Source organism: Periophthalmus magnuspinnatus, chromosome 9 (genome assembly GCF_009829125.3).
Source record: "Periophthalmus magnuspinnatus isolate fPerMag1 chromosome 9, fPerMag1.2.pri, whole genome shotgun sequence".
Classification (NCBI taxonomy): domain Eukaryota; kingdom Metazoa; phylum Chordata; class Actinopteri; order Gobiiformes; family Gobiidae; genus Periophthalmus; species Periophthalmus magnuspinnatus.
Genome location: NC_047134.1, coordinates 11,655,238 through 11,670,783, shown reverse-complemented (window position 1 = coordinate 11,670,783; position 15,546 = coordinate 11,655,238). Strand labels below are relative to the sequence as shown.

The 15,546-nt window shown below is 38.7% G+C and overlaps 2 protein-coding genes across 2 annotated transcripts in view; both read right to left on the bottom strand.

Moving 5' to 3' along the window:
• fam172a (family with sequence similarity 172 member A) overlaps positions 1–11,652 on the bottom strand; it is a 107,230-nt gene extending 95,578 nt beyond the window's left edge. The window contains exons 1-5 of the mRNA XM_033972189.2: positions 11,588–11,652; positions 10,906–11,028; positions 10,337–10,438; positions 7,161–7,261; positions 165–230 (exon numbers count right to left, since the gene is read on the bottom strand). Coding sequence (XP_033828080.1) covers positions 165–230; positions 7,161–7,261; positions 10,337–10,438; positions 10,906–11,002 — 366 coding nt within the window. The 5' untranslated portion in view covers positions 11,003–11,028; positions 11,588–11,652. The remainder of the gene's footprint in view (positions 1–164; positions 231–7,160; positions 7,262–10,336; positions 10,439–10,905; positions 11,029–11,587) is intronic.
• Positions 11,653–12,646: 994 nt separating this feature from the next.
• The window catches only part of kiaa0825 (KIAA0825 ortholog), an 89,033-nt gene continuing 86,133 nt past the window's right edge, over positions 12,647–15,546 (bottom strand). The window contains exon 23 of the mRNA XM_033973283.2: positions 12,647–13,233. Within this exon, the coding sequence (XP_033829174.1) occupies positions 13,050–13,233 (184 nt within the window). The 3' untranslated portion in view covers positions 12,647–13,049. The remainder of the gene's footprint in view (positions 13,234–15,546) is intronic.

Here is a 15,546-nt window from a genome sequence, read left to right as displayed (position 1 = left end):
TTAGTAATACACTTTTTTTTTGGCCAATCCCACTTTGCTTTTGTGTATTCTTTTATAACAAAACACACATTACTGTCACAGCGGGAGCCAAGATAATTTACATATTTCTTTTCTTTAATAATGAAAGAAGGTGTATGTTTGTATATTTTGGTGTGGGTACTTACTGGCAGGTAAACTCTAGTCATGTTGCACTGCGTCTCCAGCAGCTCATAAACGTACTGAGTGATAATCTGTGGGAAAAAAAGACAAATAAAGGTAGTTAATCAACACAAGTATCCGGGGTTACGACTAGGGCTGCGTATATCCGTGTATCTGACCCAAACTGCACTTATTACACCAGAGTTCATGCAAAAAAACAACTATTTAAGCAGAAAAAGTACTAGGATGTAACAATGTATTTATATAAAGACTGATTAAACTCAAATCTTTGACTAAATAACTCACTCCCTTTTCACGTCTGCTGTTGTTCCATATAAATCCTTATAATCTAAATAAAATTAATAGGCAGCTACTACAAATTTTGGTCAACTAAGACACCTTCGATTGATTATTTTACTGTAGAAAATGAGTAGCATGTTGAAAGTACCAGTTTTAGCGTGTTTGTCACAGTCTGGGGTCTCCAATATGTTTACAGAATAAAGTACGTGCTCTAAATTGAAGGGGACATGCCTCCCTATTGACGATAAAAGTCAGGTCCCCCATGACGTAAATCCTTTCATACTGGATCATGTGATGTAAGATGTTGGTTATGGTTAGCGTTTGGGTTAAGGTTATGCTAACTATGGGTTAAAGTTAGGATCGGTCTCCAGGAAATGAAAGTAAGTCAATGTAATGTAGCTGTTAGACATCTAAACCCAATGTCGGTGTGTGTGTGTGTGTGAATGGAAAGGACTGTGTAAAAGCGTGTTAAGGTTGTAAGTGCCAGGAGAGGAAATCTGCTCTACGGACACTGGTCTGATGTAAGTTATGTTTATCCTTGCAGCCAAAGCACTAAAGAACCTTGTATACCGAGTCATTCCAGCCCCAGGACAAACCTTTCATGGTTGAGTGGCATTAACAATTTTCTTTTCCATTTTACACTTTTTTCAGCCTCTTTTTCTCTTTTCCAGGTTTAGGTAGAGCTTAGAAAAGAACAGCGTATTGTGATTTTGTTCATCAGAGCTGCCTGGGTATTTACGCTGGACATTACTGTTGGATTATTTGCTGAGCTCGTGTCCTACTTGACTTGGCAACATCTGGGTGAACAAACGTCTGCCAAGTGTGACAATGCACTGGTCACATTAGCCACAGAAATCTGCCAAAAACACTGTGCTTTAACGAGAAAAAAACATACAGAACGAACAAACAAACATGTGCATTGAAACTTGATTTAAGTATAAGGTGGTAGCAGTTTCAGTCAAATCAAACTCATCGAGGCTAGAGCAGTCATAGAGGCAAATTTAAAGCCAAGTTGCAAGTTTCATTAGAAATTCAGACTGCGAGTATCATAGCAACCAAAGAGCCAATCCGGCGCGAGGTTTAGCAGGGAACGGCCGCTTAGCAACGCTGTCAAACAAACCTGTTGCCAATGCTATCAGGAGCGACCTCTGGTAAAGAAGACACCTGATTTGTCTGTTTTTAATGTTCATATCTTGAGTTACGGACACAAGAGCGAAATACAAATACCAGGATCATGTAGAGCGGGTTAATACGAACATTTTAAGACCAAAATGACAAGACTCACTGCAGCAGTTACGGAGAGAGGGCACTGATGCTCGTTTCCTATTCGTAACGCGTCGGCTAGACGGTTAGCTACATTTATATATACAGTTTATGGTGGTAATAAAATCATACCAGCCTAAGTGTAATAATCCAATTGCAAAAAAAAAAGTTAAGTTTAGCAAAGTTTAGCAACAATACACCACTAAAGATTAAGACTGTAATTCCTCTGCTTCCTGTCAGACAAACGTGAGGTTATATATTCAGTCTCTCAACCTGAAAAGCCACATTTCTCTGATGTATCACACAACTGCCCGCTGTGCCAGACCTGGAGCACAGCGACTCAGCAGCTGATCAGTGCAGCAAGACAAGCCTCTTCGTCACCTAATTACCTGTGTGTTATTAGGGCTTAATGAAATGCCAGCAGGAAGCTACAGCGAGTGCCTTCTTTGTCAACAATACAGGCTTAACGCATGAGGTAACAATGACACACAAACTCATCCTATAGAATCTTGCTCTTAATAAAAATGTCTGGAGACTTCAAAGTCGAAAACGTTTTTTTTTTTTTTGTACGTTGTGGGCGACAGTAGCTGGGTGATTGGTAGGATGTTCGCCCACTGATCAGAAAGTCGACGTTGACCTAAAAACATCATTGGCAGATCCAGTAACCCACAGGTTGGCGGCGCGATTCACGCTCCCACAGGTGATTAATGTCGTTGTGTCCTCGGGTAATACACTTGTCTGCGTACACCGGTGTATGAATGTGTGAATGGGTGAGTGGTTCCTTGATGTAAAGCGCTTTGAATGCCTTGAAGGTGGAAAAGCCATTTACCATTTATCATCCGTGTATATTTGGTATGTTTTTATTTATACATGGACAGTGCACAGGAAACACTGCCCAAAAGGAAAGATGCATTGTACCAGGTTATAGCAGAATATGTCAATTTCTACCAGGACCCTTAGGTTTGTTTTTGTTTGTTTGACTTGTCTTTTATGTGCTTACCTTCTTAACATCGTAAAAGTGTAGTCTTAAACCGTTAGCCTCGACTACAACCCTAAAGCAGGAACAGTATTGTTGATTACTCGTTTATCCAGAGCTGGCCTGATGTTTTAATGGACTGAGATCAAGTTTGAAAGATAAAAAGAGTGAAAAGAGTTTCTAAACACTGGCCAAGTTGATGAAGCTGAAGTGCAGTAAGTCTCCTAAATACAAAAGGGTTTAACTGCAGGTGAAGTGTTTGCATACATCTCGAGAGTTTAAGGCTAAATTTTGGTTCAAGCCGCACAAAATAGATCTTTTAGGTTGCAGTTATCAATGGTTTACGTCTGAAAAACATGTTATTCAGCTGCTGGGTTTCAGACGTCACAGCGTTCTATACAGGTTGATAATATTTAATACAGATGGGGGCGGCTAAAATGAATGCTTAAAATGCTTTTTAGGGTCTGTCACTAATATAAATTACCAAGTTCAACATCTGTGAAATTACCTTTTAGATATTTCTTATGAAAGTACAATGTAATAAACAGGAAAAAATGTCTCTTGCCCACCATCTGGGAGTATGACATTATCACATTCTTGAATCTGAAAAACACCAATATTAGTTTGTCTGGTGCATGAAAGGTCCACGTAGTCTCTATATGACAATAAATACAACCAAAAACATGTTTAATTTAACACGGTGTCTCCAGTATAATGTGTGTGTATGAGACTGCAGGCACACATAACTGATCCACACTGTACCTCTTGTCTCACAAGTCCAGGACCCTCTCCAAAAGCCACTTAGCCATAAGAAACAGAGAGCACGGAGAGGCTTCTAAAGCTGTTTATATAATGAGAGTAAAAGAGCGGCTCTGCCATATCACTGACTGCACCCAGGAAAAGCATTCCTCTTCTCCAGAGAATAGAGAGGGAAAGAAAAGGAAAAGAAGATCCCCTCAAACAATACACAACAACAACAGTAGCAGCAGCGGCGGAGCACCCTCACAGGCGGGATAAAATGAAGTGCATGAGGCAATAGAAAGGTTGTTTATTTTAAGTCGGCCTTATGTACCAACAGTAAGTAGTATCAAAATAGGCCCCATTGTTGTGAATTTATGATCTGTCAGTCCAAGAGAGAAACAAAGAGAGAGAGAGAGAGAGACTGGAGTGTATCCCATGAGGTCTCTGTCATTCTCGTGTCAGAGGAAACAGAGCTCCCCAGGGGAAGACAGTTCTCAGGCATTCACTGACAGAAGCACTGTTTACACTGCTGACTGCTGTTCTAGCCTCTCTTTAACACACTGTCCTGTAATGACCTGCTCATGTGTTAGACCAGTGGACACAATGAGCTTCAGTGTCAATATTATGCATATATTATTACTTATTGATTATTACTCAGTTAGTACTTGGTCTGAAATGTGTACGATACCAAAAAAAACATGAGCTGCAATTAATAAATAGCTAAAAGAAACACTTAAGTCTTTAGAGAAGTCACTTATTCAACCCAGTACAGCACCGAAAATCTACACGCAAAACATCCTGAACTCCAAAAACAAACGTTCCATCTACTTGTTTACACTGAAACATTCCCAAAATTATCTCTACGGAAACAAACAAAGGCCGGACCCTCCCCAAGTTACATAGTGCACCTTTAAATATAAACATAGCATTCTGTCTTCCAATTAATGCGTTATATTCTCCCTCATCAAGTATCCTGCACCTCACTGTCTCGGCCCAGTATATCTGCCTATATGTCAGTGTTCCCTTCTCTGCAAGGGAAAGCTGAAGCAGCACTGATGAAGTGTTTGGGGAATGGAGACATGATAGGAGCCAGTGAATCAGTTCGGACAGCTGTCATTTACAGTTCCACTTTAAAGAGATCCTATTAACTTCCAACAAAGAGCTCCGTGACTGCTACAGGGCCTCGGGGTATTTCGAGGGGACCGACAAAAAATCTACTTGTGCATTTCTTCAGCAGAAAATATTTGACTTATTTTTTAGTTGAAAGCTATTAATGTAAAAATAGTGATTTAAAATATGTTAAGTGTGCACACTACTGTAAAGTATCTGTAAATGTACAGTTAACAGTGTTACGTGCCCCAGCAGTGAATTAAACGAATGTAGACAGTGGTTTTCTAGACAAAAGATAACAAAGGCACGTCACAGTTGTCCTGTGTATTACTGTCTGATTAATGTGCAATTATCCCATAATGCTGCATGACCAAGTCTAAATGTTTCATCTGCAGCGTGAAGCTTATCATCCACAAAGACACTTACAGAGGGCTACATCAAAACCATGTTTATTATCTAACATGGTGTAGCCAGTGGGACAGTACAAAACACAAACTGAATCATTTGGAAACATGTAATGTCAATCCTGCCACAAAAGACAATTAATTAGAATAGCATAGAAATAGCAGAAATGCCCTTATTCTTAGCTTAAAGCCCAGAACACACATTTACTGAAATGTAAAAGGACCAGTAAGAAAGAATAAAGACAGAGAATGCCTGAGACTGGGATAGATGGAGAGAGAAAGAGAGCTTCTAATGCAGCCATCTGGCTGGCTTTACATCATTATAATATTCTGATTCAGTGTGTGTCTGTGTCCACAGTGTGTGTGTTCAGAAATTTGTGAGTGCCTTCCATTCCACAGATGCAGGCAGAGCAGTGAAGAATCCTCATTTATTAACAGCTTAATAGAGCTCCATCTGGGCCAGACCCTATGCTTCTGTGCTATCACACACATTCATCAGAGAATCAGAGGAATCACAGAGACCACGACTGACACCTGCACGGGCAGAGGTGACCCTCCACACTGTGCACAACACATGGAAATATCAGCTTCACCTGGCCCTGTTCAAGTCAACTAACCTCACCTATTATTACCATTGTCATTTCAGACCAAACTGTCAGTGTGTGATGAGATTAAGTACGACCAAACTGAATAATATACTGCATTGTGTTTTTGAACTGTTCATTGTTCAAGTATCACAAGGACAATCACTGAGATCATTCTGATTTCAGTATTTCAAAATAAGAGAAAAACCTTGAGGTACAGTTTGTGTAGAGTACAGTTTCTTAAATTATGGCACAAAATATGTTTTGAATTGTGCTTCATGTAGAATAAAGATATATGATTTTCCATACACTTTGAGCTCACATTTTGTATCTATTTATTTCATTTGGTTGGAGGCCATCACACATACTCCTCTCCCTCCTTCTATTTGTCTCTCCATTCAGACGAAGCTGAAGTGCAAATTGGACATCTGGTGCTGTGATGTGTCTGACAATACAGGCCTCCCCAGCCCCCTATCAGGCATACACAGCCATAAACATCCACGGACACACACACACGGGCCTGGAGCATACTGTACGGCACTGAACAAGAAGGTGAACAAAATACAAGTTAAAAGGTGATGAAAGCTGTGGTTAGCACAGCACCAACTAAACCTGAGGAGTCAACATTAGTGGACACATACACCACCATAACCATATAGACACAGCTAAACAACAGTCTAACAGTGCTGCACATCTAATCCAGATGACAGATTATTTTACATACAAGATGCACTCAGCGACACAATTATTACAAACTGAATTTGGTCAGTGTAAAACTGTAACTAGATGAAAGGCTGTCTGAGTTGTATTAAAGATTGAGGAACTGATTTGGCCCAAAAGTGACAAAACAGCTTTTTTTGTTAACTAAAAAAAGAAAAAGTCAAGGCATTACAATCTGCCAATTGGTAATTACATATATGGCCAAAAATGGCAACGAACTTGAAGATGATTCTTCTGGTATAAAACCATCTCCAGGCTAATTATCTGTCCTCCAGGATGTATGGGCTTATTTTTGTATTTATTATTATTTTCATTTTTTAAATGTATTTATTATTTTTGTGTTATTTTTTTCTGTTATAGTGCTTATTGTTTACCCTTTTAAAATGTTTATTCTTGAGCCTTTTAGATGTTTGTCAACATCAAGCCAACACAAGACAGAGAAAACATTTTCCAGGATGCTGTTCTCAAAGGAGAGGCTGTATACCAGGTAATCCCACAAACAAACGCATCACTCTGCTTTGAACATCAAAGAATATGAACAACAATTAAAAGTTACGCACGACTAGTGGATGCAAATGAAAGTGAAAAAGTGATTACAAAGAACATTTGTCTAATTATCTTAATGCAGACTGAGTGCTGCTGTAGTATGGCTGCTTTAAAGGGAAGTTCATGTAAAATGTTGCAACCCCTATATTTTTATGAAATACACTTGTATCACTTTGCTTTACTTGAAGCTTAACAACTTCCAGCCTTAAAAATAAACCATGAGCAATAATGGTGTGGTAAGTTCTAGCAGTTGCACAGGGATCACACTGGAAATGCTGCCACACACAAACTGTACATGTACAAAGCTCTACTTATACACACATCTTCAGAATGTATGTATTACACAGCTTTTTATCTTTTATTTTGGACACATGTTACCTCTCCAAGAGCTTCATAGCGTTTTTGGTTCCAGCGGTGGAGATCCTCTCTGGCGTTGAATACAAAAGGCTCTCCAGTCCTGATGTGCCTCAGCTGACCGTCTGTGGAGAGGAGACGGGGAAGAATTTTCATCATTTTCAGTCAAATCAAAGAATTTTTCATAGAGAGGGGTAGATTTTTTATTTTTTTTTCAAGCATTACGACTGTGATTAGTTTGGCAATTTATAGTTTTAAAATGAGGATTCTGTTCAAAATTCCTATTTTAAAGGCATCCAGATCCCACATTTGAGAGAAGACTGAAAGTATTATCAGCTAAACTACTGCAAGAACCTCATGCATTTCAGAGCATCTTTGTAGAGGTTTAAACCACAGGGTGAGCAGGTTTTATACAGAATGTTTTTGTTTTCAGAAGAAATCATGTTACTTGAATAATTGCAATCTTTTCGATTTGCTAATTGCGACTATTCAAACTGTAATATCTTGCAGAACATACTTTGGAAGACACATTACATTGTTGTGTTGTATGACTCTTTTCTCATCTCTGATATGTGTAATGTGGGTAATGCAAATACATTTTCAAATAACCGATAAAACCAGTCCATTCTGTAAGGCAGCTTATACAAGAAGAACTACACTCTCAGAAAAATTAACGTTTATATATATGGTAAAGAGAAAATTTGATGAGTGAAAGACCTTTGACTCCTTGTTTTTCTTCAGAAATCTCAACATGATTCCAGGGAAGACGCATGTGTAGCAAAACCAAAAGATAACGTCAAACTTAGACTCCCCGTTCATGAGACAAAGACGTGTGCTCCAAGAGAGTAAATATTATACTAAATACAAACTTGAGACTCCTTTCCCAGATTTTTAGGGGCGTTACCTCGAGTAATTTACAGTAATCACAGTTTTGAATGTAAACTGTTAAAATGATTGTTTTTTTAGGGTAATTTTTTAGAGTGTACATTTCTCTTCTCCAGCCTCTTTATTCTGACGTCTCCCCATCATGCCTCTTCTCTATATTCTGACCAAGTGCTGTAAGTGGTACTCACTCCATTCAATAGCCAATAATAGCAGTGAAAAGGGAGTCGAGCTGTAGTTCATAATTATAGTAACTGTAAATAACACAGTGCACCAGAAAAATAAGGTGGGGTAAAGTAGCAAATGAGGTCATTAAAAAGCTGTGCTGTTGGAAGTTGTTTGCAGTGAGTTATGGCACCGTTGCAACACACAAAATTGTCTGAGAGGAAAAAAATATCCATTTGCAGCCATGATACTGTGTAAATTATAGGAAAACTAAAATAGCAGTAAAACATCTATGAATGTCACCTTTGTAGGACAGAATGCCTGGTTTATTCCTTAACAATGAGTCCATATATTCTCCGGGTGACAGTGCACCACAACTATTGTGTGTTTAATTTAATTTTGACCTTTATAACTGCAGACCCTAAAAAAGTAATCCAGGAAAAGGTGGCACATATTTACCTATTGGCTTCAGGCTATCATAATGTTCCAGATATTTAAGAACTTAAGTCTTATGTAATATGTAAATTTGTCATCAACATTAACATTTTTACCATATAACCCCTCCATCAATGCACAAACCTAACCTGCTGCATATTGCCTCAGTTGTTAAGGTTGTTAGACAACTTGTAAATGCGAGCATGTTTGTCACAAAGTTGAATTTAAAAGCAGACTTGTGCCTGGGAGAAATTTCAGGCAATGGGCATAAAGTTAAAGTAAAGCAGAGCAAAAAAGTACCTTGAAGAAAATCAATTATGCATTCATGGTGGTGTGATGATCTAAACACTAGTGCCTAAGAGGAGGAAGAGAGGAGCTATAAATGAAATCTAACAGAAAGTCGACCGCGTGTATGTGTGGGGGTTTGGGGGAGGGCTGGGGGTGATCAGCTTCATTGCTTCCCCCAACGCATCCTCTCGGAGGAATAACGTTTTACCAACTTTTCTTCTCCTTTTCAGTCATAATTAGCATTCTGTTCTCAATTTGGCCGCTTAATTAGGTGTACATAACCTTGGATTTCCAGTAATGGAAAACCGGAGGGCTAGTGAGATGAAGCCATCATCTTCAGTGATTAAGATACCTGCAAACTATTGTACACAGCCTCGTCTGTATTCACATCATTACATGGTCAAATTAACATTTTTGTTCCACCTGGCTCTGTCAAAGGTAGCCTGGGTATAGCTAAAGAAATGCCTGCTAGCCAGAGTGACTGTGAACTGACATACTAGAGACACCGCCTGAGGGCTATCGAGGCTTTAATAGAAAAGACACCCTTCAAAAACAAGTAAACTGGAAAGCCATACCGATAGTCGGATGGTTGGAGATGTCCTTTTATTTTGTGAGCTCAGTAGTTTGAGCGTGTGTGGGTTTTATTTGGGAGATTTTAAAGGATGGGGCCAGTAAAAGATGCGAGAAAGGTGGTAAAAAAGAGGAAGGATGCAGGGTTTGTGAATGTGAGAGGCTGTATGGCAGAGTGAGCTGTGACTAGGGCAGGCAGAGGAAGAGGCTGGTGCCACACTGATGGCTGAGGGGTAAGTCTCCGGTGTGTCTGTTTTTAGGCACAGCGAGGTTATGCAAATACTACGTCAGGCGCAGGGCAAGGCTGAGTAGGTTACTGACGGGCCGTAGAGTACACAACATGTCCCCCACTCAGCCAGCCAGACAGCCAGCAGAGACACTGACAGAGAACAGAGGGGGAGAGAGAAAGAGAGAGAGTGGGGAAAACAACTAAAGAGGAATATTAAGAGCCAGAGGAACAACCATGGCCACAGTAACTATAGCTCACCTTCTATTTCTGCCTGGTCTAATTAAAGTCACACAGACCAAGGGACTGGTGTTGAGAATGAACCTTGGCAGTGATAGATGTTAGTCTATGTTTGTTGCAGCTGTCTCTCTCCATCAAATAAATAAATAAATGTCTATTACACAGTTAAGCACAAGGAGGAAATTAGTCATTTGGTTAACTTTTAAGATCTGGAACTATAACGTCACAGCAACAGTGACTCAATCTTATCTGGAGTCATTGTTAATTTATGTTACAAAATACATTTTAATTTTATATTCCTCTACCATTATAGCCTGGACATAAAGGCAAAAATAATTCAGAAGTACAATCAAAATGGGTCAGAAATGTGTAGAGGAGATATTTCATGGCTTACTTTCATTGAAGGCATATTCAAACTCCTCGAGTGTTTTGGGGAAAGTAAATGGTGGCTCATCTTTCTTCATCAGCTCATCCAAGTCTATTCTTGAAAGCAAATCTAAGAAAAACAAAATATGACAACAATAATAAACACTGTATGTCAAAGAGAAAGGTCATTTCATATTATCATGTCATTATGAGCAATAAAACAAATTATTATTAGCACTAGCCCTGACTTAGATAATAGCAAAATATTTGTATCATCTACTCTTAAAAGGTGCACTATGGGACTTTTGTCTTCATGAACCAATTATTGCTTTACCTGGGATATGGCATTAAACTGATACCTTGTCTTTATTCAGTTACAAGTGTTTTCTCTGAGGAACTTACATTATTACTGTGAGTAGGGTCGTCTCTTCACAGATCTGACCTGTAACTTACGTTCTAGGCAATAAAATAACATGCCAGAACACATAATTACACAGTGCACGTTTAAGTACATGTAGTTTGATACAGTTTGAATGGTGCATGGGACAGTAAATGCACAATGACAAAGCCACCACTACAATAAACTGAACTCTTCACCTTTGAGTGCAGTAGTTTTCTCCCTGTCCTCCTGGGACACCTGGGCCATAGTAATAATCCAGAGTATCAAAAGTACAGCACCGTGACCAAGAAGCATGGATGTCAGTCTCTAGGATGTTCTCCCTGTCAAAGGAAACAAACACACACTTTTAAATGCTTTTGATGTGCCAACACCATAAGATTTATCTAAACATTTGCCCATGTCATTAAGAAGTACAGTCAGTGTGTGTCATGTACTGGGTCCAAAGTACAGCATTGCCACATCACTGCAGACTTAAAAACAACAATAGACATTGACTAGCCCACTAAAAGATTTAACTATCTGTTACTTTAGCTAATTACATGAAGCTATTGTGAATAAAGGGTATAAAAACAAACCTGGAACACGTGCAACTAAAAGCAAACGGGAGGGTTAAGTTAGAAAACTTCTAATCGAATACACTTGTTTATTCAGACAGTGGAGGATCGTTTATAATATATGTGGAGACAGAGTGACACTGTTGATTAAGTAGGTTATGTGTAAGTGTTTTGAAAGTTCACAATGTGGCCAGAGGTTTTACACAGCAGTTTCTTTATGTTAGAGATCTAAATGTGGCTGTTATGCGTTTATTTGCCTTTAAAATGATGGACAAGCGCTTGTGCAGAGAAAATGAGATGCATGCATGCTTTTAGATTGACTCACGATCCATCAGTGCGGGAGAGTCTTCATTCGCGGCTGCTTCCTTGATTTTTTCAAACAGGAAGGACTCTGAGCACGAGCCGCGTGCAGCGGCGAAACTTCCGGGTTACCGGGGCAACGGAGTAGAAGAGAAATTTAAAGAGACAGTAGCACCTCAGCCGGGGCCCCATGTACAGCACTGAGTTACACCAGGGTTTTACACAATATGAAGGAGCTAGAGACAAATATATATGTCGTATTTGAATTCATTTTAACAATTTAATGTATTACCAATTTGATACATTTGAATACAGGACTTGAAAAAAGTAATTGATTTATTTATCAGCTTGACAGTGACACTGTTCATTTTAATAGCTTAGTAGTCAGCATTTTAGTTTCCATTTTTATCCAAGTTTTTAAAATCATATACCAGAGGAAAGGGTAAATTATTTGAAATGCTTCTGTTTTTAAAATGCCCAATATTTGAATAAACCTTAAGTAAGCACAGTACAATGAAAGGAAAAGCATAACTTGTTTTCTGGTATCATTTAATACAAAAAGGCAAATGCTTTTGTTCAGAGTTCACTCTTCAGACCCCCTCATGAGTTACTCGATGTGTACTTTTAAATGTGTGTATGGTGCTAGTGTAAAGGTGCCGTCATATCTACAGTAGATTTGCATATGCTGTATGTTTATAAGCTTCTGTTGTACAGCTCTGATGACGTCTTCCTGATGACAAAAGTCATACACCTGAGAATTGCTGATAGTGCAAATATTGAAAAGGAAATAAAAGTAAAACGCAAATAAATTATTGACACAAAATGGATCACACAAAAAATGGGCCCCCATGGGATCACAATGATTTTTTAAATTTTCATTTTAAATTGTATTTGACTGATAAATAACAAAAACATTCTACAAAAATAAAGAATTGTAACATTTCTCTAGATTACATAAATGTATTTTAAGATAATATAAAACAGTGACTGTTCCTTTTAACAGGAACACCATTTTGGAACATACGGCGATAAAAACACATGGCATATATATATATAAAAAAAAACAAAAAACTTAAATATAACATTTCAAGTTCTCTTTCAGGAAGCAGGAGAAAGTCTGCTGACACCTGTATTTTTACAATCGCTAAGTCTCTAGAAACTTCAACTCCTTCCTAAGATCACACGGTCCTGTCTTGTCCCAGGCAAACAAATCCACGCTCACCATTTCCCAGAACTGATTTCAGGAGGTGTGCTCCACAAAGATGAGATATGTCTGATGCAATGTGAAAACGCAGAAACCAGAGTTTGTCGCTGGTGCAAAATAAGGGAAGCTACGTGTCTATCATGTTTGCTGTTGGTGATTTCTTCTTTTTCTTTACACCAACTTGTCACTTGCAGACCAAATGGTGGTTTGCCAGTTTGTGAGCTGCGACTTGGTATAAAAAGCAACATTTACAACATAGTAAAAATCCTAGCAGCATGGACAGTTATTGGGCAGTGCTTTTATTGACTGGTAGCGCTTCCCCCTGGGCGTCTTCTCCCTGTTCCTCGACTGCTTCAGAAAGATCCCGTTGTCCCGAGTTACTGTTGTAAACAAAATACACTCGTCGAAGTTCTTCAACCATAGTTCTCTCTTCTTCATCCAACTCAGCATCATCTCGCATCTCCCACCTGGAAAACACACAGGAAATAAAAAGCTAAAAACCTTTAACATTTTTTAATCATTCATTATTTGTGTTAATTACAATTTTTTTCCTTTCTCCTGTCTTTAAATCCACGACACTAGTAGCACACAACCTGTATATAAAGTGCATACAAATTTTATATCTGAATGCAAAGAGTGTCTGTGTTTGTATACAATATTTCACACATAACAGGTTTACAACACAGTGTGACTCTGAGTGCGAGGAACACTGTGTTCAACATACATCTGAAACCTGCAGCTTCCCAACACACAACTTTTACACTGAACTTGTGGAGTTCTCAGCTCTTTTTCACTCATGCTGCGCAGGTCAGACTTGTACCGTTCTGCACTGCTGTGATTTACTCTCACACAAGGCTCACTCTAAATTAGATACCAGTAGGACGCGGGCTAACCTCTGAGATTGTATTTTTATATTATTTAAAGGTGAAGTATGTAACTTTCCTGGTGGAGGGTTCACCACTTGCCTGTCTCCATGGAGTGATCATACTGCTTTGCCTGGAATGTTCTACAGTATGGCATTAAACTGATCTCGTTAAGGGTCACATCTGTCAGATTTTTTGGGAAATAAAATACCAATAACTGAATGATTACAATCAAAATCAAAGTTTAAGTTCATACTGTGGAACATTCCACACAAAGCTATACCATCATAATGGAGACAAGATGGAGGCTGTTCCCACACTGAAAAAGTTCCATGATGCACCTTTAAATGAAATGTTTCAAGTGGAACAAGAATAAACAAAGAGATAAAATAAAGAGAAAGAAACAGATTCCATCTCAGTGGTTAAAGGTCAACATGCATGTTTAAGGGATATTTATAATGGAAGTACAGTAGTTTGTTTACACAAGTCAGTGTGATTCTTCTTCTGGGAAAGGGAGATGATTTACAGTGGTAAAACATATTAAACATGTATTTAAAAATAGCAGTATGAAATCTACTTTTGATAGAAAGCAGATAACTTGGTGAACCTGGAGGGTAAGTAAAGAGTCGACAAAAATGTAATGAGGACCCTACAAAAGCAATCTAAACTTACTCTCTGGATCATCCATATCAACATCCATATCCATATCTCTATATACATACACACACACACACACACACACACACCCACACACACACACATTGCAAGTGCTCTTTTTAAATACAGTCACTATGTCTGAATGGATGGATTCGTATATGAAGACAACAAAGCTTCAAACACTTGCAGAATTTCAATATAATCCTCCAAGTGACTATGGTCAGTCACCTCTATATGTCACATGAAGGCAGCCTTTGAGTCACTGCATCTCCTTTTCACCAAAGACAGACAAATATCACTGTGACTGTAATGCAAATCACCACATTTTCATAGTTATCTGTGTGACCCCAGCTCTTCTCATTACCAGTCTCTCACTAGATCTACACATACAGGGCCATCATGGAACATATAACACTGGATTTTTTATGTTGGATGAATTGCTTTTTTTAGATAAACAGAAATATTCTCATTATGCTACAAAACTATGGCCTGGCTGAATTTGTATTTGTATTTTTTTTATTTTTTTTTTTATTGAGAATAAGCACTGTCTGTCACCAAAGACAGAAAATAGAGGGAATGTTGATGGCTTTTATGGCTTCAAGCAGAAGGGCAGACAGGCTGCTCCTATATTATTTTGTTCAGTGACATAAAATTAAACTCAGTCTGACTAAATAACTATAATGGGATACAAATAACACGCAAACAACCAAACAATACAAATGTCACACGGCACAAAAACAGAGGGGAGAGTGAGAGAGCAGAAAGCCACAGCCAATAAAAGGAAAGAAAGGAGAGAGGGGAAGGAAGACAGGAAGGTACGCTAAAGGTTTTTCAATGTTTAATTTTCAAATAGGATTAAGCAGAATGACATTTAGCTGAAGGTTACAGGCTCGGCATTGTCTTAGCTGATATTGATATGCAGGAGGCGCCCTACTTGTCACCGGGACAAACACCATTGATGAATGAGAAGCCTTTCCCCAGGAAGGTGTTAAGTGCAAATTTGAAATGAGAGAGCAAGCTGGATGTAGCAAAAGAGAGGAGGCAGCAGGCAACAGCGCTGTACGCAGAGACATACACTGAGATTGAATTACCACAATAGTCGGCCATGTATACTGTCGCTAGATAATGGTGCCAAAAAGTGTGAATTGTTCAATAGGGTATGGGGGATGCATATTGAGATTGGCAAAATGAGAAAAAAACAAAGATGGTTCCTGTCTTGTATGTAATTTCAACATGTGCTGAACAACAACGCCTCTTAGA